This window comes from Panicum hallii, chromosome 3 (assembly GCF_002211085.1).
Source record: "Panicum hallii strain FIL2 chromosome 3, PHallii_v3.1, whole genome shotgun sequence".
NCBI classification, from domain to species: Eukaryota; Viridiplantae; Streptophyta; class Magnoliopsida; order Poales; family Poaceae; genus Panicum; species Panicum hallii.
Genome location: NC_038044.1, coordinates 576,824 through 600,748, shown reverse-complemented (window position 1 = coordinate 600,748; position 23,925 = coordinate 576,824). Strand labels below are relative to the sequence as shown.

The window sequence follows — 23,925 nt, the reverse complement described above, 5'->3', positions numbered from 1 at the left end:
CCTGAAAACCAAAATCACCCTATAGACTTGTATCACTTTGAATTGAAGTGAGTACTTGGTGGCTCGCTTCGTTCAATAATGAGGAAACAGTAGTAGGTAAATCAACAGCCTATAACTTATGGCTGCAAGCCTTTTTTTTTAAGGAAAACAAATGTTTCTTAAAGATGAGAAAAAGAAATGTTTAGGAACTTGTAGTGTCGAAACCCAGTTAGTTGCCAAGGAGCCGGCCGGCGCACATGGGCTTTTTGCTCCGCTGCTCCGATCCTCCGACCGTTTTGCCCACCCAACCGGCCCATTCCCACCCGCTCGGCCGCTCCTCCTCCTCCTCCTCTTCCTCCCTCCCTCCCATCGTTGCCTTTCCGTTTCCCTCTCTCCCCAATTTCAAAATCCACCTCCCCTGCTAGGGTTTGCCTTTGCGGCGCGGCGCAGCCCCCATCTCCTCTCGATCCAAGGCCCAAGGGGGAAGGCGATGGAGATCAACATCGTGGACAAGTACGAGAAGCTGGAGAAGGTGGGGGAGGGCACCTACGGCAAGGTGTACAAGGCGCAGGACAAGGCCACGGGCCAGCTGGTGGCGCTCAAGAAGACCCGCCTCGAGATGGACGAGGAGGGCATCCCGCCCACCGCGCTCCGCGAGATCTCCCTCCTCAACCTCCTCTCCCACTCCATCTACGTCGTCCGCCTCCTCGCCGTCGAGCAGGCCGCCAAGAACGGCAAGCCCATCCTATACCTCGTATTCGAGTTCCTCGACACCGACCTCAAGAAGTACCTCGACGTCTACCGCAGGGGGCCCAGCCCCAGGCCGCTACCCCCTCACCTCGTCAAGGTAACCAACTGACGATACTCACCCATCGGAATTCTGATCACTTCTTCTTTTTCATCTAGTACTGTTATTGGAAAAAAAAATGCTCACTTCAACTCCATCAACTGCAAAAATGACACCTTGTCTACTGATTCTCCAGTCGATCTGAAAAACTATTGCAGAACTAAGTAACCTGTGCATTACAGACAGTACCAATCCTGATCAGTCTGAAAACAACGACGACCTGTATACTGATTCTCCAATTGATCACGTTGTGATCAGATCAAATTAGCCTGCACATTACGAATGCTATTTTCAGTTTCTGACAAAAGGTGCAATCCTAATAGGACTGTAAAACGAAAACATTGGGCCATATAAATGTCGACCAAATGTAAAATCAAAGCACTTAACTGTGAAATTAAATGGGGATATTGCATCTCTAAGTTGGTCTGATTCTGCACTGATTCTGCAGTTAACGATTGGAAACAGACATATACTGATTATGTTTTTCAGTAAGTTGAACAGATGACGTGACAGTCCGTGGTTAAAATTTCCCAAATTTATGCTAAGAAAGTTAGGTTCTGGAAGCAATTATAAGTGATGTTTATTGATATTTGTGAGGACCCAAATAGCAATATAGCATTTTCTCGGATTAGTCTTGATAGCAATATAGCATTCTGTGGAAGCTTCATTTCCTTGACTACTACTTGTTTATATTTTATAATCTGCAGTCAATTCATGATCATTAGATACCAAGTTTAGAAGTTCACTCTCCTTTGGTTTCATTTGGACTAATGTACTTTCTTTACTTCCTTCTAGAATTTTTTGTTTCAGTTATGCAAAGGAGTTGCTCACTGCCATGGCCATGGTGTCCTTCACCGGTTGGATTTCTCATCTGATTTATGTTTCTGAACTCATCAGTCAAGCACAACATTCCATTTCATTAATGTTATTCATGCTCAATTTTTAGGGATTTAAAGCCTCAAAACCTGCTGGTTGACAAGGAGAAGGGGATACTGAAGATTGCAGATCTTGGGCTTGGTAGAGCTTTCACTGTGCCAATGAAAAGCTACACCCATGAGGTACTGGCAGTTGTATGGTCCAACACAACTTTAACATTTAAAGTTTTTAACAGAATTTTTCTTAGCAGATCCAGTAAACCTTTGCTTATTCTGTATTTTGTGTAGATTGTGACACTTTGGTATAGAGCTCCTGAAGTGTTGCTTGGAGCAACACATTACTCAACTGGTGTTGATATGTGGTCTGTTGGATGTATCTTTGGTATGCCTGTTCTCCTTTTGAGTCTTGATGCCCAAGTACCTTGTCTTGTACTGAATAATTGATGCATTATATGTACAATGTTTGGGTAAAAAATGCAGTAACTAATGTCCTTGTACAAGGAACTTAATACTGCCCCAGAATCCACATTGTCCACATCATCTTTGAGTTTATGGCCAACCACATAGCATATTGTGCTTACACTTAAAATTTTGACCTTGCTCTTAATTAAGAGATGATGCATTTAAAGGGTTTCACATTATATTGAAAAGTTTTACCCCATTGTGATGTTCATAACTTTTTAATGCAGCTGAAATGGTCAGAAGACAAGCTCTTTTTCCCGGTGACTCTGAGTTGCAACAGTTGCTTCACATTTTCAGGTCTTTTTCCCCCTTCTTCATTCAGACATTGGTGCCATGACATGTGTAGTACCTTGCTTAGTTGCTAGGATAGTGTCGTTCTGTTAATGCTGAAGTTATTGTTCTACTATCAAGTTGATCGGATGCTGGCACTTAGCATTTGGTGCAAGAGTCGTATTAATAAGTTCTTGCTTGGCATAATCTGAATATGTTACTATATGTCATAATAGTTTGATTTTTATTACTCGTCTCTGTTACACACTACTATTAGTCTTGATTGTTTCAACTTTCAAGGAATAGCCAGTTATGTGCACATAAAATCTCAGTCTGGATTTCTTCTACCAGTGTATATTGTACTATGGATTTACTGAAATCTGCTTCTGGAAAAGGTTGTTGGGAACTCCTACTGAGGAGCAGTGGCCTGGAGTGAGTGGTTTGAGGGATTGGCACGAGTTTCCACAATGGAAGCCCCAGAGTTTGGCCCGTGCTGTCCCAACTCTGGAACCTGAGGGCATTGACCTGCTATCAGTAAGTCCTCTGTACTTGGAAGTGTGATTCATTTTCTTTTCTAACCTGAAGTTGATCCATTTATCTAACCTACTTAAGAGACCTTTCTTCAATTTATCTAACCTGAAGTTGATCCATTTTCTTTTCTCACATTTGAAATGGGTCTATTGTCTCTGCATATTTTCTTTCGGTGTCTTACCCTGTATGTAACTTTGTAACTTGATGTATAGTGGAGTGCATTTATTCTGAACATGCTGCATTTCAGTTTATTGGTTTGTTTGTCATTGGCAACATTGGCTAAATTGTCAGTTGAGGGCTAGGTCAATATCTTATCATGCCCTTAAAAAGAGAAGTCTGCTTATGGATTTAATTAGGATGTTTCACCATTCCTGTTGAACAAGAAACTGAGTAGTCTTCCCCCCACCCCCAAAAAGAAATGAATTGAGCTGATGGTTTAATGGTTGACGTTTTGCAGAAAATGCTTCAGCTTGATCCTGCAAACAGGATATCAGCCATCGCTGCGATGGACCATCCCTACTTTAACAGCCTTGACAAGTCCCAGTTCTAGTCTGAAGATGCTACTATCAAGAAGTGAGCTTTCCGATGGAGCTATGAATTTCACTTGCCATCTAGGCAACTGGTTCATAGTCTATTACTGACGTGTTACCGAGTGTAAAATTGTTGTGCCTACCTTTTCTTGTCAGGTTTTTTTAGAGCCATGTGTATGGCTGAATAAACTATATGCTTTCATGTACCAAGCTGCCTTGGAAACTTGTCCTGTAGCATAACACAAGCTATATGTTGGAGGCACTGTGTTTTTTCCTGGGAGGGTGAGTATTTGTTAACTGTGCCAATAATTTGTGGGAACGTTGTGTGCAGTCTGAAGAAAACAAAGCTGTAACCACCGGTCGATCATTGTTTGGTGTTCTGTGTGAGCACGGGGCAGAGCAAGCCATTGGTTGATCCAGAACTGAGAGCGCCTGGATCAGGATGGGAACATTAAACAGACTGCAAGCACTTAAATAAAGAGTGCGCGGACGGATTTATGTCCTTGCGAGCTTTGCATTGTATGTCTGAGATGCATTATACATTGCAGAAAAATGTTTCAGACTTTGGGATGTTGCGTGATGCCCTTCGTTTGGTTTGTGTGTTGTAGAAAATGCGTCAGCCTGATCCAGCGAACAGGATCGTTGGAGCATGCCGTGTGATTCAAACTGTGTCACATGAGATGTTTGTATACCAATTAATTACGAGTATTAAATATAGACTAATTATAAAAATAATTGCATAGATGAAGGTTAATTCACGAGACAAATCTATTAGATCTAATTAATCCATCATTATGTTTACTGTAGCGCAATATGATCAAATTGTGGACTAATTAGGCATCTCGTGAATTAGCCTCGATCTATGTAATTAATTTTGTAATTAGTCTATATTTAGTATTACTAATTAATGTCTAAACATCCGATGTGACAGGGACTGAAGTTCCATCGGAGAGGCCCCGAAATTTCTCAGAGGGGCTATGGAATTCACTGGCCATGTAGGCAACTGATCAGCCATATTGGTAACGGTTTGTTTGCAATCCAGGCATATTTATTTGTAGCCGTGGTGTCTTGTCCTGGATGGGGATGGAGGAGCCGCCCGCCCTCTGTCTCTGCTTGGATGTGGACGAGCGTGGAAACATGACGCCTGTAGAGCAGAGCAGTAATGTGTGGATGGCGACATCCAGCGGAACTCATGGACTTTTATCTATCTATACACACAGGTCACCGATGGAATCCGACAGTGAGAACAAACAAGCAGCTGCTGCCGGCTAAAGCGCTGGAATTGATTTCATTGTTCTTGTTTTGCTGTGCATCATATCATGCGATATGAGAACAAGAACAAGGGTTGATCCGATTTTTTTGGGGAGATCTCGGCTGATCCAACTCTGTTGTGGCAAAGGAAACAAATAAACAAGGGTTGATGAAAAACAGCTTGCTTGCCGTTGGTCGTTGCTAACCTTGGTTGCGTTTGCGATCGCAGGAGTTGCAGTTTGACACTGCAGCCTCTGCCTCCTCGTCAGCCATCGGAACTCGGAAGAAGAATCCATGGAGACCCCAGCAGATATCAGTCACCCGTCAACCGCCCTCTCCTCATTAACTCCCACCCCACCCGTAGCGACTTCTCGTGCTTTCCCTATTTATATTTGCAAGATTGCATCCTCCCAATCCCAGGCGCCCGAATCCACCAATCCATCTATCCCAATGGCCTCCTCCGCCGCCGGCATCCTCCCCACGCACATCGCCCCCTCCTCAACCTCCTCCAAGCCCCCACCCACCAAGGACCCTCGCCGCCGGCGCTGCCTCTGCGTCTGCCTCCTCGTCACCCTCGCCGTCCTGCTCGCGCTCGCCATCACCCTCCTGGTCCTCTTCCTCACCGTCCTCAAGGTCCGGAACCCCACCACCCGCCTCGTCTCCACGCGCCTGGCGGGGGTCGCCCCGCGCCTCACCTTCCCGGCCATGTCCGTCCAGCTCAACGTCACGCTGCTGCTCACCGTGGCCGTGCACAACCCGAATCCGGCCTCCTTCGCCTACGACACCGGGGGCCACACCGACCTGACCTACCGCGGCGCGCACGTGGGAGACGCCGAGATCGACCCGGGCCTCATCCCCAGCAAGGGCGACGGTGAGGTCAAGCTGGCGCTCACGGTGCAGGCGGACCGGCTCGCGGCCGACATGGCGCAGCTGGTGGCGGACGTGGAGAGCGGGTCGGTGGCCATGGAGGCCAGCACCAGGATCCCCGGGAGGGTCACCATCCTAGGGATCTTCAAGAGGCACGCCGTGGCATACTCCGACTGCAGCTTCGTCTTCGGCGTCGCGGAGATGGCGGTGCGCAGCCAGCAGTGCCACGACAGAACCAAGCTATGATGATCCATCCGTCGTACTCGTAGGAAGGAAGCATCTGGTTGCCTGCTTGAGATCTGCCCGTGACTCCCGGTGTGGTGCGGGTTCACGTCACGTCACGTCACGTGTTGGGGTTGGTTTGCGGGTCGTGCTTGCCCGTCGCCGTCGGCAGCGCCCACGCAGCCCTCTCATGGCGTCGCCTCGGCATCATACTCTTCGTCTCATCACCACGTTAGAGAGATAGATGTATCTGTATGTATGATTCTGGGTTTGATCATTGCTTGCTTGGGTACATAAACGCAATAGGTTGAATGGATGGATGTGCAGGTGCTTGCGCTTTTTGTTTAGACTACTTTGCTTAGAGATGAGATGATGGTGATGTTCTTATTCCTAGCTTCATACCTGACCTATACATGCACTATAAGAAAGTGGGGACTTTTCGAATCCCATACATCGTGTCAATTATATAATATTGGGCTCACTTGTATTTTTCACAAAGCAGACCTTCTTTCTGGGCAAAATATAGTTTCACTTCATATATAAAAATAATGATTTTTAAAAAACGCATACTAAAAATAAAAAAGTTAACTCATGTTAATTGTCAGAAGTGGGATTTGAACCCACGCCCTCGTTAGAGGACCAGAACTTGAGTCTGGCGCCTTAGACCACTCGGCCATCCTGACCTTTGCATGTATAAAATTGTGGTTTATTATAATTATAGATAATATTGGTCTGAACATTCATGATTACCGAATTGTTCATACCATGTAACATGTATACCATAGCAACAAGTAACTAAAGCTAGAGTAACGTTCCAACAATTCTTCCTTAAGACACACAGTCGTACAGACCAGCCTAACTGAGACAAGAAGGGGAGGTACAAAGTTCTACAGTAGTGTACACCGACACGAATCATGGTTTAGTAAAGCTTCTGAAAAATCAAAGGCACTCCATTCCCAGGCTCAATGGTCAGTCTGAACGCTGGGCAATGCACGTAGTTTGGCGAAAGTGCAAACTCAAACTTTGACAGCAGAAGTGATAGCACAACCTTGAGCTCAACCATGGGCAGGTTCTGGCCGGCGCAGGTGCGGGCACCGACACCAAAGGGCATGTACATATGAGGGGCCTTGCAGGCGCCTGCTATGCCGTTGGCAAACCTGCCAGGATCAAACCTGTCGGAATTGGGACCCCAGAGGACAGGATCCCGGTGAGCCAGTGCTACTGGGATTCTGATGTTGGTTCCTTTTGGAATGTTGAGGCTGCCAAGTTTTAGGTCGTTCAGTGCTTCTCGTGCCACGAACGCTGCTGGAGGGTACAGGCGAAGGGTCTCCTGGATCACCATTGTTATCTGCAAAAGGATGATTGCAGTTGTATAGTAAGCTTTCATCGGTGATACGTTTGCCAGGTAAAGGACAAATACTTGGTTGATTGTGTTTATAATAGGCACACCATTTTGAACTTCCGCAGCATGTCAAATTCTATTGGTTTCCCTTGACAAACATCCAATAGCTCAGTTCGAGCACGGGACTGCCATTCAGGGTGTGAAGCAAGAAGCATCAAGCACCATGCAGCAGTGGTTGAGGTTGTTTCATGCCCTGCGAAGTAGATGTTCTTGCAATTGTCGATGATGAAATCCTCTGGGGTCTGTGAAGCGAAGTGGCGGGCTTTAGCACCCTTAATTATAGAGTGCAGGAGATCCTTAGTTGACAAGGCGACTGAATCTTGCTCGTGCTTCAGAGCTACATTCAAAATGAGGCGACGAATGCTGCGGTCCAGACTCCAGATTTCTCTATTGGTTTTTGTTGGCAAGTATCTGGATTGATATCATTTTCAATAAGGAAAGGGGAAAAAAAGATGAGTGGTGTTAGACATATACGCACTGAACACACAATAAGGTACAATACTACAATATATATTCTGAATTACTCATACAGCTTATATATGATGTCTATTTTCGAGCAATAGGAGTAGGAGGGATGTAAAACATAATAAAAAAGATGAACCACCATTAGATTAAAAAAAGAGTCAAGCTTGGCATATACTGTACTAAAACTATCTTTTTCTCTCCATCCAGAAAAAAAAGAACTATCATTCCTCTACTTCAAGGAACAGGCAAAGCTATTAGCCTGTAATTTTTAACCTTAGAAGTTCTTTTTTTCCCTCAAACACGAAGAAGTAAACTGCTCATGCCATATATAGGTTGCTACAAGATAATAAGAGATGTGTTCCAAAAAATTCGCGCAAGAGTGAAATGCTATGCTCTCATGTAACCTTGCAATATACGCAACTTTTCTTGAGATGACCCAATTTTTTTTAAAAAAGGTGCAGTATATGTATTTTCCAATATTTATTTAATTTGTCAGATCGAATGGAAGTGACCCTATTGAGGGCCAATTGCTTAGCTTATGCCACCAACTTGAAAATTTGAGGAACTAGCAATCTTTTATTTGTATGGAGCTAAGCTAACAATAGTAATGTAAGGTAGTCATTCGCAAAGGCTAATTACACTCTTATAAAGCTTATTTGCAGTGTAACTAGCTCTGAACATTACCTTCTGCATTTCAAAATTCCATGTCTGAGTTTCTAATATGAGTGCTAGAGCAGCAGTTGTGCGGGTGAGCATGAGCAGTAAGCAGACAAATACTAAACCTTTCGGATATGAAACTGTTACAAGATTTATTTCTTCAACGGACCTTACTCCGGGAACACCAAGCATGCTTTGCTCTGCCATTGCAATCTGAAGTTGCCGAATTTTGTTGAATATCTCTTTACCTGCAGCAAAATTGCTTCCAAATGAAGTCCTCGATATGACGTCAGCTGAAAAGTTTCTCAAGGACTCATCCACCACAATCTCTGCACTGCCCCCTTTCTTTCCAGTTATGTTTTCCCATGAAGTCAACATTGGCATTGCAGCTTCAACCATCACGTGCAACATGCCCTGTAAATATTTCCAGGAAACAAGTAGAGAACCGTCTGACATCATTGCATAGGCCAATTTCATGACAAGCTTTCTCTGATTTTAAGGCAGATTTTTAAGGCTTGATTTTACCTTAACCTTGTCCATGAAGAACTCTGGTGCAATCACCTTTCTTTGATGCGCCCAAAGCTCACCATTTGATGTCAATATTCCCATGCCAAGAAGAGCCCGACGCTCTTTTTGCAAGAACAAAGGCCTTCCAATATCAAAAGACTTGAAATTGGCCAGCTCCTTCACCATGTCAGGATCTGTCATATTCAGAACTTGTATGCTCCCAGTTGAATACAAGAAGATGGAACCTGACATAGTATGAAATCTACAATAATTATCGGCATTTGAATAGGAAATGCAAAAGCAAATTCTCGCCAAGTCATATCCAACCAAATTGTTCGGTCAATATTGCCAAGTTCACAGTAATGCACTAGTTTGGTAGCTCAAAAGTGGATAAATTCAGACATGTGACTGTGTGAGGGGTTGACATGAAGAAACAAAAACTGAAATCACAAAAGTGCACCTGAACAAAAAACAGATTCCAAGAGTCAGGAGAAACCATGAACTATGTATCAACAATTTTCAACCTAACAAGCATTGCCATCACCGGCTTGCTGGATCCGTGGCAATGAAAATTAAGGTGGGGCTCAATCCTTACACAGTACGCAGGGAAGCCAGTGTAGAAGTAGAAGTAGAACATGAACGTCATCATGACATAAGACTAAAGTCGCAAAAAACAGAGAGAAGAAAGCAAACATTGATTTTAGCGGTTTCACCTGCATCAAATCTTTATATGGCCAGAGAATAATATCATAACTCCCAAAACTCATAGAGCTAAATAATTACCATCAAATGCACATCTTTATCGAAAAAAAATCAAATGCACATAATTCAACAGCTGGGCATCCTAAAAGAAAAAAAGAAGCTGGCTGAAATAATCGAGGACAAGTCTGTGACATTTCACATACCATAAATTCTGCTCCAATGGAGGAAGTAGGGGAATAGGGTGGCTGTATAATCCGAGGAGAACTTATCAGTAGTCCCTGCTTGCAGTTCTTGGACAGACATGGCCAGCTCCTTCTGGATTCTCCTCATCTCTACTATGTTTCCAAAGAGGAAAGAAGGCTTGGGCCCCTTCACTCCCTGGCTCCACAGTTTCTCCCTGAGCCTCTCTGGTCTCAGCCATAGGATGGCGTACAGGTAGGAGAGGAGAACACAGAGGAAGACCGGAGGTAGCAGTATCAGCCATCGGAGCGGTGGGAAGACTAGTTCCATATTTGTGTGTGGACTGTGGAGAGAAGCCTTGCTGAATGTTCAGATATTTCTTGCGCAGCTGGGAGCAGTAAAGGTTGGACAGCTGCAGAAAAGCTCACGCACTATCAGTTGGCTCATAAGACACGTCAATTTCCAATACAACAAGAAGAAAGAAAAAAGAAACACTAGTGGACATAAAACAAACATTAGTTAACTTTTGTCTGCTTGCTATGATGAAACTAGTCCACGTCACCAGAAATAACCTGTGATATAAAATAACATAGAGTAGCGAGCAAGGGATTAGGAGATGCGGTCCCTTGATTAGGCGATATACTAGTAACAAACTGCTTTGCAAGTTTTTCAAACAACCGGGACTATAATTAAGAGTAGTAGGCGGCAAGAAGGTGCATTCATTTACCGGAGTTGCAAAAGATGCAGCATAAATATAGGCAATCATGCGTACTCAAACGTGGTCATCAGTGAACTTGACTGACTAATATCACGGACAAGGTAATCGAACCCAAAATATGATAGTCCTAAATCAAATTCAACAAGTTAAATTAACATTAGATACCTTTAAGAAATTCCTGAAACTTGGGGATCATCTAGAACCACCCCTGAGTTTTCTGAGTTAGAGAAACACGAAGAATCTCAGTCCAGACGCATGTAGGAGCCATGCATAGAACTGGATACACGCGTGGAATTGCTTCCAGAATTGAACAAGGGAACAGGAGATAAGAGATAGAACATACACAATGCACCGTGGCATTTCGCTTTGGCTTCTTAGACAGCTCGAACTGGTACAGAAACAGACAGACAGAATTCATAATTGCAGGAGAGCTGCCTGACAGCCTGAGTGCCTGACTGGTTTCACTTTCACAAGGTAGGCTTGGTACTCGGCGCATTGTCAGCAGTAGCATCACATACAAACGGTGAGAGAGAGCCCACAGGCGAGCATGATCACAGCTTTGTCACCACAAGGGGCATGCCGAAGCCAGGCTCGATGGTCAGCCGGAACACGGGTGCGTGCCGGTACCTCGGCGACGGCGCGAAGGAGAACCTGGTCAGCAGGCGGGCCAGCACCACCTTCAGCTCAACCATCGCCAGGTTCTGCCCGATGCAGGTCCTGGGCCCGTGCCCGAACGGCATGTACATGTGCGCCGGCCTGCACGCCACGGCCACACCGTTGGCGAACCGGTCCGGACGGAACTCGCCGGCGTTGGGGCCCCAGGCGTCCTCGTCCAGGTGCAGCATCGATCTGGCCACCTGGATGATAGTTCCGCGGGGGACGTCCAGGCCGCCCATCTTGACGTCCGTCAGGGCCTCGCGCATCATCAGCGATGCCGGAGGGTACAGCCGGAGAGTCTCTTGGATCACCATCGTGATCTGCATTTGTAATGGTAACTTTAGGCGGTCACAATAATGCAGGGCAATGGATGGATGGAGAAGGGATGATTGCTCACGATTTTGAGTCGGCGAAGAGCCTCGACATCGAGTGTTGCTCCCCCCAGGCAGATCTCTGCAGCCTCAGCTCGGGCATGTTCCTGCCACTCAGGGTGTGCGGCCAGTAACATCAGACACCAAATCATTGTGACTGCTGTGGTACCATGCCCGGCGAAGTACATGCCCTTGCAGTTGCCGATGATGAAGTCCTCAGCCTCACGCCCTTGCAGGTGACAACCTTGTGCACCATCGATAATGACGCGAAGAAGGTCATTGTCCGTGCTGTTATTGTGTTCCTTTATGACATCCAGGATCAGTAACCGAACTTCCTCCTCCAACTTTCCTATTTCTCGGATGGCCCTGGTAGGCAGGTACTTCCTGTAACAGCATTAAGGACCAGCAACATCAATTTCAAGTGCTTTCTTCTTGCCACAATAAATTATGTACTTACCAAAATGCAGATAGTCCCACGAGGGCATCTTGCTGAGAAACTGCCTTTTGAAGCTGCCTAAGCTTGCAAAATATATCTTCACCTCTTGTGAAACTACTCCCGAAACAAACCCTGGCGATTACATCTGCTGACAACTTCCGCAAGTAATCATCAACAGCTATCTCCCCACTCCCTCCCGCATTGTCGAGAATGCTCTCCCATGATTCCAACAATGGAACAGTTGCATCCTCAATCAGCTCTATCATACCCTGCATATATATAGTATAGTTTTCTTTCATCCATGATGGCATTCCATGTTTTCCAGCACAAGATAGCATAAGTAACTGCCCTGCAGTACCTTAATCTTGTCCATGATGAACTCCGGTGCCATGAGCTTCCTCTGATAGGCCCATTCATCACCATTCAGTGTAAACAAACCTCCACCAAATAAGGCTTTGCGAGATCTTTTTAGATAATTAGGCTTCCCCAGCTCTGATGGCGTGCAGTGGCCAATGTCCTTCACCAGTTCTGGATCAGAAACATGCAGTATCTCTAGAGCTCCCGTTGAGTATATGAACACCGGACCTGTTCAAATTAACAATTCACTTATCAAACTTTTGTTGTTCTATAATTCTCACTAATGTAGCAGATCTTCCATATCAATTAGCTGGGAAATGCACAATCTCCCACGGGAAACACAATATATAGGATCAGTGTGGAAATTTTAACTCGCAAGTCAACTGATGTCCCTTTCAAAGAAAAGGTCAACTGATGACGGCTATTATATTTCAAAGTGAAACCAAATTCCAAGTAAAACTGCATTTTGACCAGATGCATAAATAAAATGCAGTTATTTCCAGTGATATTCCTAGGAAGATGCACACAAGCCCAAACCGTCAAGAGCCGAAATCCTATTATATTTTAAAAAGACCCAGTACAACTATCCCAGATGCCAAGTGCAACTATATTATTAACCAGATAGATTTTTCTTTGTTACCAGTGGAAATTTCATAGGAAGGTGCAACTAAGCCCAAACGGTCAAGACTGTATATTTTAGAATGACCTGACATTCTAAGTAAAACTATATTATTAAACAGATAGACTTGCCTAATCAAATCCAATTATTCCTGTGAAATCCCTAGGAAGGTGCATGTAAGCACCCAAAAAAATCTATTCCCAGAGTTATGTGCTACGAATGAATTTCATGCTACCATTTCTCCACATGTTTAAATTAAAGAATTTCCTATTTATTCAGAACTGAGGTGAACTAAAAGAAGATAAAGAAAAGGCTGTTTTAATTTGTTGATGATCTATTCATGTTTTTCATATAGAAAAGGAGTCAAAAGAGGTGAATTGCCAGTTAAAATTTCATTCCTCAAGAGAATTTATGAATCCATGCTTGTGTTAACTACATAAGTCTGATTAAACAAACAATCAAATCACAGTTATAACACTTGCAGGCATCAGACCTACCATAAGTTTCCCTCCAGAGGAGGAGGTGAGGGAATAGGGTGGACAAGTAGTTGTTGGCATCTTGCGTTTGCACAATCTGGAGCTCTTGCTGGATCCTCTTCATCTCTTTGGTGTTGCCGAAGAACACAGTAGGCTTGGGACCCTTTACGCCTTGGCGCCTCAGCTTCTTCCTTATGTTCTCTGACCTTAGGCATACCTGGTGTAACAAGTATGACAAAACCAAGCTAAGAATAACAAGAGCAATGGTTAATGCAGGCAACTCCTCCATGCGGCACAGGATGAGGGGAAGAAAGTGTTCTGGGGAAAAATTGATATGAGGCAAGTACGCTAGGTCTTCAAGAAACCAACTCTATATGAGCATGTGATTGAGTTCTCTTGTTTGACCTTTGCACTTTTATATAGGCTGCTTGCAAACCTTGGCAACCATTAACAATCAATTGACCAGATGACTTTTGTACGGAATCATCCATTTATTGATGGCATGCAGATGGTTGTTATGTGTGGACATGTGCTTGACATCATTGCTGTGGCTTCTGCTCCTGTGTTCCTTGGAGAGATCCAGGATCAGTAACCGGATTTCTTGATCTAGCTTTCGTATCTCCAGGTTGCTCTTTGTAGGCAAGTATTTCCTGTAATAAATCAACAAGGACAACTTTTCAAGCTGTTATTTTTCATAGCATTACAAGTTTCTCAATGAATCAAAAGTCCTATACCACAATGCAGATAATCTTACGAATGTATCATGATGACAAATTGCCTTCCGGAGCTGCCTGAGCTCGAACAATATGCATTTTCCTTTTGTAAAAACTGCTCCCAAAACAAGTTCTGGCAATCACATGCACTGAAAAGTTTCTCAGGTATACATCAACATAGATCTCCTTACTACCTCCTGTGCTATCCACCAATTCTCCCATGCTTGTAACAGTGAAACTGTTGCATCCACAATTAGCCCTATCACACCCTATCATTGTTGGAATAACATTGTTAGGCCGATGATACAGCTGTATGTGCTTTTTAAGTAAAATATATTATCCTTATTTTTTTCCATTAAGAACTCTGGTGCCAGGATCTCTTATAGGCCGAAAGGCCGTCATTTGCTGTCAACATACCTTCTCCAAAGGGAGGTTTACGTGATTTCATCAGATAATGTGGCTTCCCGCACTCCGATGGAGTCCAGTGGCCCATGTCTTTCACAATTTCTGGCTAAGGAACATATAATATCCCCACAGCTCCTGTTGAGTAAAGGGATACGGGCCCTGTTCCAATTTCCAAACACTATGCAATCACATAACAAATTGAACTGAAATAATGAAGACTGAAGGAGAGATTGCAGCAGGAAACAATACGCTCAAGTTCATCTTTGGAAGAATAAATCAGCCAACCACAGAACCAAAATGGAAGCTGTTCTTCCAGAATATTTAGCACTGGAATATAAATTTCTTAATTTCACTATATGTAAGTAAATAAGAAATATAAATACAATATTATGATACACAACAGTATATACTACTCCAAATATGAAATATTAAGTACTTCTATAGTGCTCTAGCTCAAAATACTTAGTACTGGACATATGAGTAATGGTTTGAATATATGAGTGATGATTTGTCCTTTTTCCTGACCTACTGACCTTTTCTCATTGTTTAGATCGCTTTCCGATCCTAGGTGCAGGACAGATACAACTTAAAAACGTGGCAAGTATTCATCAGTCGACTTGTCGCAACTTGATTTCTGGCTCTCTGCTTGCAAAATTTTACCTTCCCATACAGTAGTATATATAACCGCATTCTGTAACTGGCATGACACAAGAGACTGGATTATCTAGGCAACAGCTCTACGTCGGAAAGAAAAAGAAACAGAGTTTCAAATAAAACATATGCACGAGCTACAAATAATAGATGAAGAAACATCTTGGCATTACAGACTGGTATCCTTATTAACATAAGGCAAACATAAAAAACAACACTAGTTTTTTTTAATCATGGGTTAAACTTTAAGCATAGTTTAGAAGAATGAAGCATAGGACTACAGTCTTGTGTACCAGTCAAATCATAGCAAGCATCGTGCACATCAAGTCTTCAAGACAACAGATTTTTTAAGGCACTTACTGAAGAATTCATGGGCAAACTTTGAGGAAGAGTCTTAGTTACATACTTACAGTTACAGTCTAAGCAAAGAGATATAAGAAAACTACCAACACAGGGTAACAGTGGAACAGCAGCAAGCATCAGTATGTGCTTTGTTGAACTGCGCAAAGTTATGAAGAAAAAAAATATATGTTCCTGAACTTGGTTACAAAAACACCTTGGTGGATCTCGTCAGCAAACACAAAGTTTGAAGTTCAAATTAAACTTGAAACTTTTCAGATAGAAGTGACACAACACTGGCAACAATCATATGCCATCACACAGCGACTTGGGTCAACAGGTATGTACTGGATATTTAGAACATAGGCCACCAACTTCTTGTATCTATATGCTGTGTCGCAGTTGTACTCTGGGATCTACGGTACAGTTGCCTTCTAACATTGCCAGCAGAGTTGGTGAAGCACAGTGCTAGAGCTAAACTGGCAAGACTTACAACTGGAGCTGCTGCAATATACAGCCATCTATGGCGGCCAGGTGCTCTGTTTGGCTGCTGCGCAGAATAAGCAGCATGTTCATGTGTATTAGTCTCTTCCATTGTACCACCAACTGTATTAGAACTTCCTTCAACCTCAGGTTCATATGAAGTTTCTTCAATGGTTTCCTGCAAATGAGTACGCTCCACCCCATGGATGCTTCCCTCGTTGGCTGTGGCACGCTTGGACCTCTCATATTCTGTGTCATATGTAGGAAGCTCATATCGACAAACTGGGCATGTATTTCTAGAACTAAGCCATGGCAAGATGCATGATGAATGGTATAAATGCATGCATGGTAGCTGCTTTGCTATAGTTTTGATAGGCATGTCATCTTTGCAGACTGGACAAGTTACACCACCATTTATCTCATTGCTTGTGGAGATGACCACAGATGGAAGATTTTCCACGGAAGATGTCGCTGCAGGCGGAGCTCCTCTTGTGGTATTGTTATCCTCAGCAAACTGTTCAAGAAGCATTTCGAACTGTCTTGCATCAACATAATCACCAGGATTCCCAATAAAAAGTCTCCTGATTTCTCGGCCTTCTGTGTCTGCCCTCAAATTAGTCCTGTTTACTCCTTGGCTTCCAGCTGTTCTCCAAGTCCACACGGTATCTTCAGATTCCTGCTCATTCAAACCACTTGGGTCGATATCATGCCATCGCTGCTGGTGCTCCTGCATGGTGTCACCTGCTTCATCCAAATCAGACTCCTCGGACTGCTCATCTTCATCTTCTGGATCATCTGAATCCCACTGATCCAGTCCAGCATTCATAGGATCAATATCTGTATCTGTGTTTATGTAGCTCTCATTGTCAAGTTGAATGAAAATGTCCCTTCCCATTGTGGTTTGGTGCTCAAGAGAAGCATCTGATTCCCCACAATCGTCACCAAAACTAATGTTCGATTCAATTTCACCAAACACAGAATCAGCAAAATTGAGACCATCACTCTCGTCATCTGAGCTGTGCCATCTTTGGGACCGGTTTGGCGTAGAATTATATGATGCATGCTGATATGGGACTGTTGGAGAATCAACATCTGCTTCATGACCTTGTCTAGCTAAGTTGATCAACTGGGAGAACTGCTGTGCGAAAGCATCCCTCATGGGTTCATCCCTTGTGACCCTGGATCTTTGCCTTGACCGTCTTGTTTGTCTATTAGTTCTGGCAGTCTCATCCCTGTAATTGTCACTAAGCACAGTCACCTTGCACTCCCTGCATATCGCTAAAGCTTCAAAGCTATCGGCAATCTCAGTGTCCAAAGAAAAAGGTCTTGTGCAAACTAGGCATTGCACATCTGGCTGAGTGGCATGGAGTCCGTAGCTGTCGGAATGCCTTTGCTGGTCAGACATGGATAGTTAATTCTGTCAAATGTGAGACACTTTCTTTATAGCAATGTGGCCGGGAAAAGAGAAAATATGAAATCAACTTGAGACATGAATTTGACTGAAAGAAAGCAGGAAACTGCTCTTGATCTGCTGGATATCTGGATCAGGTCCTCATGATATGCATCGCCTAAACACATGTCAATAGTTTTATGTTGATGTGGACCTGCCAAAGGAATGAAAGTGATTGTCAGGCAAAGAAAGAAGGTACTGAAAAAATTTCATGACGGAAGCACTAAGTCAGGTGGTCATGGTAACTGTACAATGATATCGGATCCATACACATATACAGCCAAATCATCAGCAAGAATGCACTAAGCGTTTCATTTCATTCAGCTATAACTTCATGATTTCGAGCCCTAATTGAACACAACAAAAAGAAGCAACCACAAAACTGAGCAAGTATTTGGCGGTCATAGCACATCAACTGTAAAGGGAGGAAGCCCAGGCAACCAGACCAATCAGATGGAAGAGTAAAAACCGTCGAGCTTCAGAAGATAGCTCGGGGTAGTTCGATTACCCACATCGCTGATGCTCAATAAGATGGGCATAAGACAATTCCATTTTGTGAAGAACATGCAGCAGGATATACACGCGACTTGGAAAGGGAAGGGAAGATTTGAGAAACAAAATTGGTAAAGAAAAAAAAACTAGGGCAGTAGGGGAGCTTCCTCATCTTGAGCGGCGATCTGGATGAGATGAGACGCAAACCCAAATCGATTCAGGGGAATCTGCAAAGAAGACGACGGACGGAGCACAGAATCGGATTGGGGATTGGGGGAAGAAGCTGGTTGGGTTCTTCAGTCCTAGGATTTGGCAGGCACCAAGGCTCGCTTCCATCTTCCCATCCGCGAGAGGAAGAGAACTTGGGCCATGGCCCCGCGCGCGATTAGTAAACATGGGCTCAGCCCGTTCGTGTTGGACCATCTACGCAAACCCCAGCTCAGCCCAGCCCAGCCCAGCCCAGCCCAGGCTTTCTGCACTGGTCGTCGTCGTCGAGGTCGGGTTGGTGTGTAATGGTGGTGGGGGAGGAGTTATGCACAGCCTCGCTGTCGCCAGCCTTCCGCCTTTTTTTTCCCTTTTTTCCTTTTCCCCTGGAGGAGGGAGAATCAAGAGTCGCCAGCTTTAGTTTGGCCATCAGCAGCAGCACGGAGGAGGCCGGCCACCACGAGTCGCTGGTTGCACGAAAAGTCGGTTGCTTGATTGATTCGCTTCTTTGGCGGCGCGTCGTTCTGTGCTGCGTGAAACGGTGGAAGCCCCCCGATCCCCATGGCCTACCGCCGGAAGCAGGGCGCCGCCGACGATCGCCGGAGCTCCTATCCTCAGGCACGCACTCCTCTCTCTCCCCCCTGCCTGCCTCCTGTGCCCCGTTTGCTTGCTTGTTGGCTTCCTGCTAGCGTACCGTACCATTTCTTGATTGCTGATTCCCAAGTGTTGCTACTCAAATCTAAGTCTGATCGAGCTCCACTTTTTCATCTTGCGTTGTCGTGAATCGTGATTGCACGAACAGAGTTGGGTACAAAAGGAAATTGCTTCATCAAAGGCCATGTCCTCACTTTAGTTCATTCCTGAATTGAATGATCTGGCATATCATAGATCACTCTGGACTGCCTATTTCTTGCTTATTAGATGTCCTAAATCACGACGCATATGCCCTGTCTGTGGTCTGATATGCACAATCGGCTTTTTTCTTCAATAGCAGTAATGTTGGCCAAATGACTTAATAATTTGCTGATTTGCCTTTAATTTCTAGGACTCTGCTTCGTCACACAGTTACACGTCGTTCAAAAGAATAAATGAGCCCAAGCTTGGATTGTGGCAAACTTTGGCAAGCAAAGCCAAGGGAATTCTCGACGAGGACGCCTTGGCGCACAAGTTTGAGGACTTCAGGAAAGAACGACCCCGCAGCAGCACCAGTTCATCCAGTGGAGATCAGGTAACGCAGCAAGTGTATATCTGAACACACAGGCAGTCACAAGTGAACTTCTCGTGTATGCATTGTCCCTCTTCAGTAATGTTCAGGCTGCCTTTCTGCTTACAGCTCCTGCAACATTTTGTAATTTCAGGTTCCTCAGTCTCGTTGGTCACTTGAAAACCACTGGAAGACAGGAGATGCTGCTGCTCGAATCAGGCCGGAGGCTCTTTCTGCTTCTGTCAACCAGCTTGGTGGAAGAATAAAAAATGCCTTGGAAGTAATGACTTTTACTTACTCCCTCCATTCTCTTTTGATAGTCCTATTTCAAAAACTCAAATGTTCACAAATGATAGTCCTATTTGCTATTGGCATAGGCTATGGCAAATGGCAATAAATAGCAGTAGTAACAAGGAGTTCCTAGTTAAAACATTGGAGGACCAACTAAAAAGTCTGTGTTGCATTTATTATATGATAAGTAAGGTTGTTTTCCTTGGTCATGGTGTCAAGGTGAAATAGGACTATCAAAAGAGAATGGAGGGAGTAGCTCTGTACAGCTATTTTTCTTTAGCCTATTAATGGCATAACCCTCTGGAGAATTAACGATTTGTTGCTTCCTTGGTTTAACAGGAGGGACTCACAATTGTGGATAATAAGACATCCAGTATCATTGAGGAAACAAAGAAAATTCAAATCAGAAGGAAGCCAACAAGTTCAAGTTCTTACATGTCAAATTCAGCAGTACATACAGTCAGCACTCCTAATCTCTCATTGGATCAAGCTGAAGCTGCAGCTGAGGAGACTCAATTGAAAGCTTCTCGTAACGTAAGGTGCCACATGCTTATATCTTGATGACAAACATGCTATTGTACCCAGTGATTACCGGAAACTCAATGCAGAGAAATTATAGCTCCCTTTACGTGTGTAAAACTTGCAACATTTAGTGGTCCATATATTCAGTTCAGTTATTGCTAAGTAATGTTTTAAATTTTATGAATCTTGTTGGTCTGCAGATTAATTCACAGTATAAATAAAGGAAAAATTATGGATATTTGTTTTCCTGTTGAGAGATATTTCTACTTCAGCTGCCCTTTACTAAGTCTTAAGCTCTTGGTTTGGACTAATGGTTATCAGTGTGGTTGATAATTAACACATATGCCTGCTTAAGTTACCTAATGTTGTCTTATTTGATGTCTAGTGTAATTGAATATAAGTACTGTGATCACCTAATTGGCACCATAAGCGCTTTTCTCTGGTTACATTGAACTACCAGATTGGTTTGGGCCTTGTGAGATAAAAGAATAAGAAATCTTCTACCTTTCACCTTGGTTATGTCAATGATTCAGATAAATAAATATATGATCTTTTGTTATAACTTGCTGTGGTGATGTTTTTTTTTGCCTCCTTAAAAATAATTCAGGTTGCTAATGCAATGGCTGCTAAAGCGAAACTTGTACTCCGTGAACTGAAATCCGTTAAAGCTGATCTAGCTTTTGCAAAGCAGAGATGTGCTCAGCTAGAAGAAGAGAACAAGTTATTGCGAGAAACAAAGCAGAAAGGGAGCAAAACTGAAGAGGATGATGACTTGGTAATCTTTTCTTATCAAATTTATTTGTTTTCTTATTGAATTACTCTAATGAATTGCATACATCTTGAGTTTCTATTAAATCAAGAATATTGAATGGGTAATAATTCATCAACAATTGCTTTTAATGTGCATTCCATTTCTGAGCACTTACATGAACTGGTCGAATTTTCAGTTTCAGTGCTTTGCCTCTTTTGAAGAATCAGCATTGTATAAATTTTGTGTGGTTGACTTGATTAATGTGAAACTATATTGTACAGTGATATAAGTAAAGGCCGTTATCTCATTTCATATTAGCTATTAACTGCTGGTACTGCCCAGATTGTTCTTAACTACCTTTGAAGAGTATTACTATTCCTTTAGAACCCGTTGTATAGAAAACGTAAATATGGTTGGTTTTATGCTGTTCTGAAATTTTCTCTCTGTACAACCCGTTGTTGGAACAGATCCGTGTGCAACTGGAGACCTTACTAGCCGAGAAATCAAGGCTGGCACAGGAAAACTCGACGTATGCACGTGAAAATCGCTTCCTGCGTGAGATAGTAGATTTTCATCAGTTCAGTACTACCCAGGACGTTGTCTCTTTGGATGATGGTGACGTGGGAGAAGATGACCCAGAAGAGGACAGCGACCTCATTTACAGTGAGAATATGTTACCTGTGGTTGAAGAAAATTCAGGTGATGAAGAACTCTCCCCTGTGCCCTCGAGGCCTGAATCTCCAACCGTCAGCCCAGGGGATCCAGCGTCTCCCATATCCAGCAACTCTCCGAACCCCTCAAAGCCAGATGCATCAGCATCTGACACAGCTTGACGCATGCGAATTGTTGCCATCTTGTTTGTGGGATTTCAAATGGTTTTGGTGGTGCTCTTGTGTGCATAAAATTTTGCCCATTCTTTATCCACATTGGTTTGCAATTGTAATATAGTTACAGGTTTCTGCTTGTGTATAAAGTGTATAGCTTGGTTCCCTTCATGCGGGGGTTTTTGTGAAAGCGGACTCGTGTGATTACTGGGGGCCTGTAGTGTATACGGTCTGTCCGCGTGTACAGTACAGTGTACCGATTATTGGTGAATCTGGCAGTTGTGAATAGGCAAGATGAAGATAACTTTGGAGTTTGGCGAGAGAGGCTGTTACTTGCATGCATGGTACTAGCTGTGATGGCCTCGTTTACATGTATTGTGAAGCCCAGTCTATGTTGTGAGCCAGCCAGAGCATTGCCGTTCGTCATATGCACGCAGATGTGTGGTGAAGAGACAAGAAGTTGTTCAGCGTTTCTGACTGAGCCTCATTTCCACTCAGCCTTTCACCGATGGACAAGGTAATCAGCATAAGCTAGCAAAAGGTATCATCTCAGAATTAAGGAAATAAATGTTGCACTAAACCATGTGCGTCAATTTGCATGCTGCAGGGGTTCATGCAAACGACCGATCGTCCATTCTCCACCTACCAGACAGTTCGTTGGTGAGGAGTTAACCACCGGCCACGGCCAGCCGGCATTCAGCTGCAGCGGCGCATCTAGGGGAAGATGATACATGATCATGAGTTCATGACACAGGCTAGAGACCAGAGGCCACTCTCCAATTTATCCATGTTAGCTTGTTATGTGAGGCAAGATCGAAGACGAAGACGAAATAGACTCTTGCAAGCAAAAAACTTTTAGATCTTGTTGTTTTGTGCCTCCCATTTCCGGGTCCAGAACCAAATAACAATTGGTCACTGTCGGCGGCTGGATCAGACAAAAAAACAAATAACATCTGCAGCTGCTTCCAGCTTTCAATATTCCACCCATCAAATGCCTGCCTACACGTCGGGCAATGATCTGATCTACTATGCGCTAGCTACCTTAGCATCCTGCTCATCACTGAAGGATTAAGTCTGCCACGTGTCTCTCTTGCATCTACTTGGATCATCCAATCATGCTTCAGCTGGCCCATGTAATACGTAGTAGTGTAAACGTAAAGATACCATCACCAGTTTGCTGCCTTTTCAGTATCTGTGCTTCAACGTTTGGGAAGAATCCCCACCTTGTTTCACTGCACAACCTTCCAAGCTGACTTATTTGGTGGGGAGACTTACTTGAGTTCCATTGCAATTAATATGATGATAACTTTTTGTACAAACTCTGAAGAGAGGAAATGCACTTGTTTCAGAGACAAGAAATGCATTTTGACAGACCAAATACATGAGAATTGAAGTATGACTCTGCTAGTAGAGAAGAATGAGTAGACCAGAAGCGCTCTCTGAATTATCTTTTTTCTTGATCTCCCTGGGCATGATCCTTCCAGCATCCAATCCCTTGGCCAAGAAGACAAACATAACATACACTGATGATCGCATCCAATGAGGTTGCCGCATTGATGGGCGAAATTATGCCTTCATCAACCTTTCTGCTCAAACCAATTAAGGACCTGCTACCGGCCCATCTGCATTTGATACTAAATCTCACATTATATTAGAAACTGTAACCAGCTTGTGCTTAATAGATCCTTTTTGTTCAGCAGTGTCCGCAAAAAGTAGTGCCTGGTGTATTCCTTTTAGTGGCATGTACTATGTGTGACCAGCTCCTTTTATTTATTAGACTATCACTATCACTATGATTTTTCTTGTTTAACACAATTATTTGGCATTAAGATTAAGTAGCAATAATTGGTCGGGTAAAGGACCATATACATCAGAAAGAGAGTATTAATTGTCAAAGTGCATTGTTGGTGGATACATGGCCTAGTATTAATTGTCAAAGAGCTACGTACTAATAGGCTTTACAAAGTCATAGCCTGATAGAGTGGTAGTGATAGCCTGATAGGAATGATGGACGTTAAAGTCCCCCTTAAGGTTTCTGTTGAGTGCAAATGGTCGGTTTCATTTGACCATTGATCATCGTCCAACACTCATGTAATCGTCATTAAGAGTAACTTTTTTCTGATCACTACTGTGTAATGATTCCTCGTTCATGGAATGGAAGCATCCAAATGGACCTGCCATGTGTGCATGGTACTTCCATTTCTTCTAGTAGATA

At 43.6% G+C, this 23,925-nt stretch overlaps 6 protein-coding genes and 1 non-coding gene across 10 annotated transcripts; 3 read left to right on the top strand and 4 right to left on the bottom strand.

Moving 5' to 3' along the window:
• The first annotated feature begins 328 nt into the window (after positions 1–328).
• LOC112883895 (cyclin-dependent kinase B1-1-like) lies at positions 329–3,861 on the top strand. The gene is made up of 7 exons (XM_025949154.1): positions 329–826; positions 1,622–1,683; positions 1,773–1,884; positions 1,990–2,083; positions 2,391–2,460; positions 2,829–2,967; positions 3,422–3,861. Exons 1-7 carry the CDS (start codon positions 470–472, stop codon positions 3,512–3,514), a joined length of 927 nt encoding a protein of 308 aa, XP_025804939.1. The 5' UTR covers positions 329–469; the 3' UTR covers positions 3,515–3,861.
• An 871-nt stretch (positions 3,862–4,732) lies between these two features.
• Positions 4,733–6,292, top strand: LOC112886238. The gene has a single exon (XM_025952065.1). It carries the CDS (start codon positions 5,040–5,042, stop codon positions 5,856–5,858), a length of 819 nt encoding a protein of 272 aa, XP_025807850.1. The 5' UTR covers positions 4,733–5,039; the 3' UTR covers positions 5,859–6,292.
• A 141-nt stretch (positions 6,293–6,433) lies between these two features.
• Positions 6,434–6,517, bottom strand: TRNAL-CAA. Its single transcript has one exon. It is a non-coding gene; the product is annotated as a tRNA-Leu (tRNA).
• Positions 6,518–6,580: 63 nt separating this feature from the next.
• LOC112886820 (cytochrome P450 714C2-like) lies at positions 6,581–10,881 on the bottom strand. Of its 2 annotated transcripts, XM_025952815.1 has the most exons (6): positions 10,631–10,881; positions 9,771–10,159; positions 8,884–9,110; positions 8,528–8,772; positions 7,284–7,647; positions 6,631–7,182 (listed from the first exon to the last, which is right to left on the bottom strand). In XM_025952815.1, exons 2-6 carry the CDS (start codon positions 10,075–10,077, stop codon positions 6,754–6,756), a joined length of 1,572 nt encoding a protein of 523 aa, XP_025808600.1. In that variant the 5' UTR covers positions 10,078–10,159; positions 10,631–10,881; the 3' UTR covers positions 6,631–6,753. The 2 variants fall into 2 exon arrangements, with proteins under 2 accessions (XP_025808602.1, XP_025808600.1); XM_025952817.1 differs by lacking the exon at positions 10,631–10,881 and having other exon boundaries at positions 6,581–7,182; positions 8,884–9,127; positions 9,771–9,947.
• On the bottom strand, positions 10,806–15,328 carry LOC112886822 (cytochrome P450 714C3-like). 2 transcript variants are annotated; one of them, XM_025952820.1, is made up of 8 exons: positions 14,512–15,328; positions 14,136–14,363; positions 13,787–14,031; positions 13,403–13,598; positions 12,288–12,514; positions 11,951–12,198; positions 11,520–11,877; positions 10,806–11,442 (listed from the first exon to the last, which is right to left on the bottom strand). In XM_025952820.1, the coding sequence occupies exons 4-8, from the start codon at positions 13,503–13,505 to the stop codon at positions 11,017–11,019; spliced, it is 1,362 nt and encodes a 453-aa protein (XP_025808605.1). In that variant the 5' UTR covers positions 13,506–13,598; positions 13,787–14,031; positions 14,136–14,363; positions 14,512–15,328; the 3' UTR covers positions 10,806–11,016. The 2 variants fall into 2 exon arrangements, with proteins under 2 accessions (XP_025808605.1, XP_025808604.1); XM_025952819.1 differs by having other exon boundaries at positions 13,403–14,031.
• A 151-nt stretch (positions 15,329–15,479) lies between these two features.
• On the bottom strand, positions 15,480–18,259 carry LOC112886821. Its single transcript, XM_025952818.1, has one exon. The coding sequence runs from the start codon at positions 17,375–17,377 to the stop codon at positions 15,845–15,847; it is 1,533 nt and encodes a 510-aa protein (XP_025808603.1). The 5' UTR covers positions 17,378–18,259; the 3' UTR covers positions 15,480–15,844.
• Positions 18,260–18,414: 155 nt separating this feature from the next.
• LOC112886823 lies at positions 18,415–22,024 on the top strand. Of its 2 annotated transcripts, none has more exons than XM_025952822.1 (6): positions 18,415–18,736; positions 19,164–19,346; positions 19,477–19,602; positions 19,953–20,147; positions 20,827–20,910; positions 21,354–22,024. In XM_025952822.1, the coding sequence occupies exons 1-6, from the start codon at positions 18,680–18,682 to the stop codon at positions 21,717–21,719; spliced, it is 1,011 nt and encodes a 336-aa protein (XP_025808607.1). In that variant the 5' UTR covers positions 18,415–18,679; the 3' UTR covers positions 21,720–22,024. The 2 variants fall into 2 exon arrangements, with proteins under 2 accessions (XP_025808607.1, XP_025808606.1); XM_025952821.1 differs by having other exon boundaries at positions 20,743–20,910.
• Positions 22,025–23,925: the final 1,901 nt, after the last annotated feature.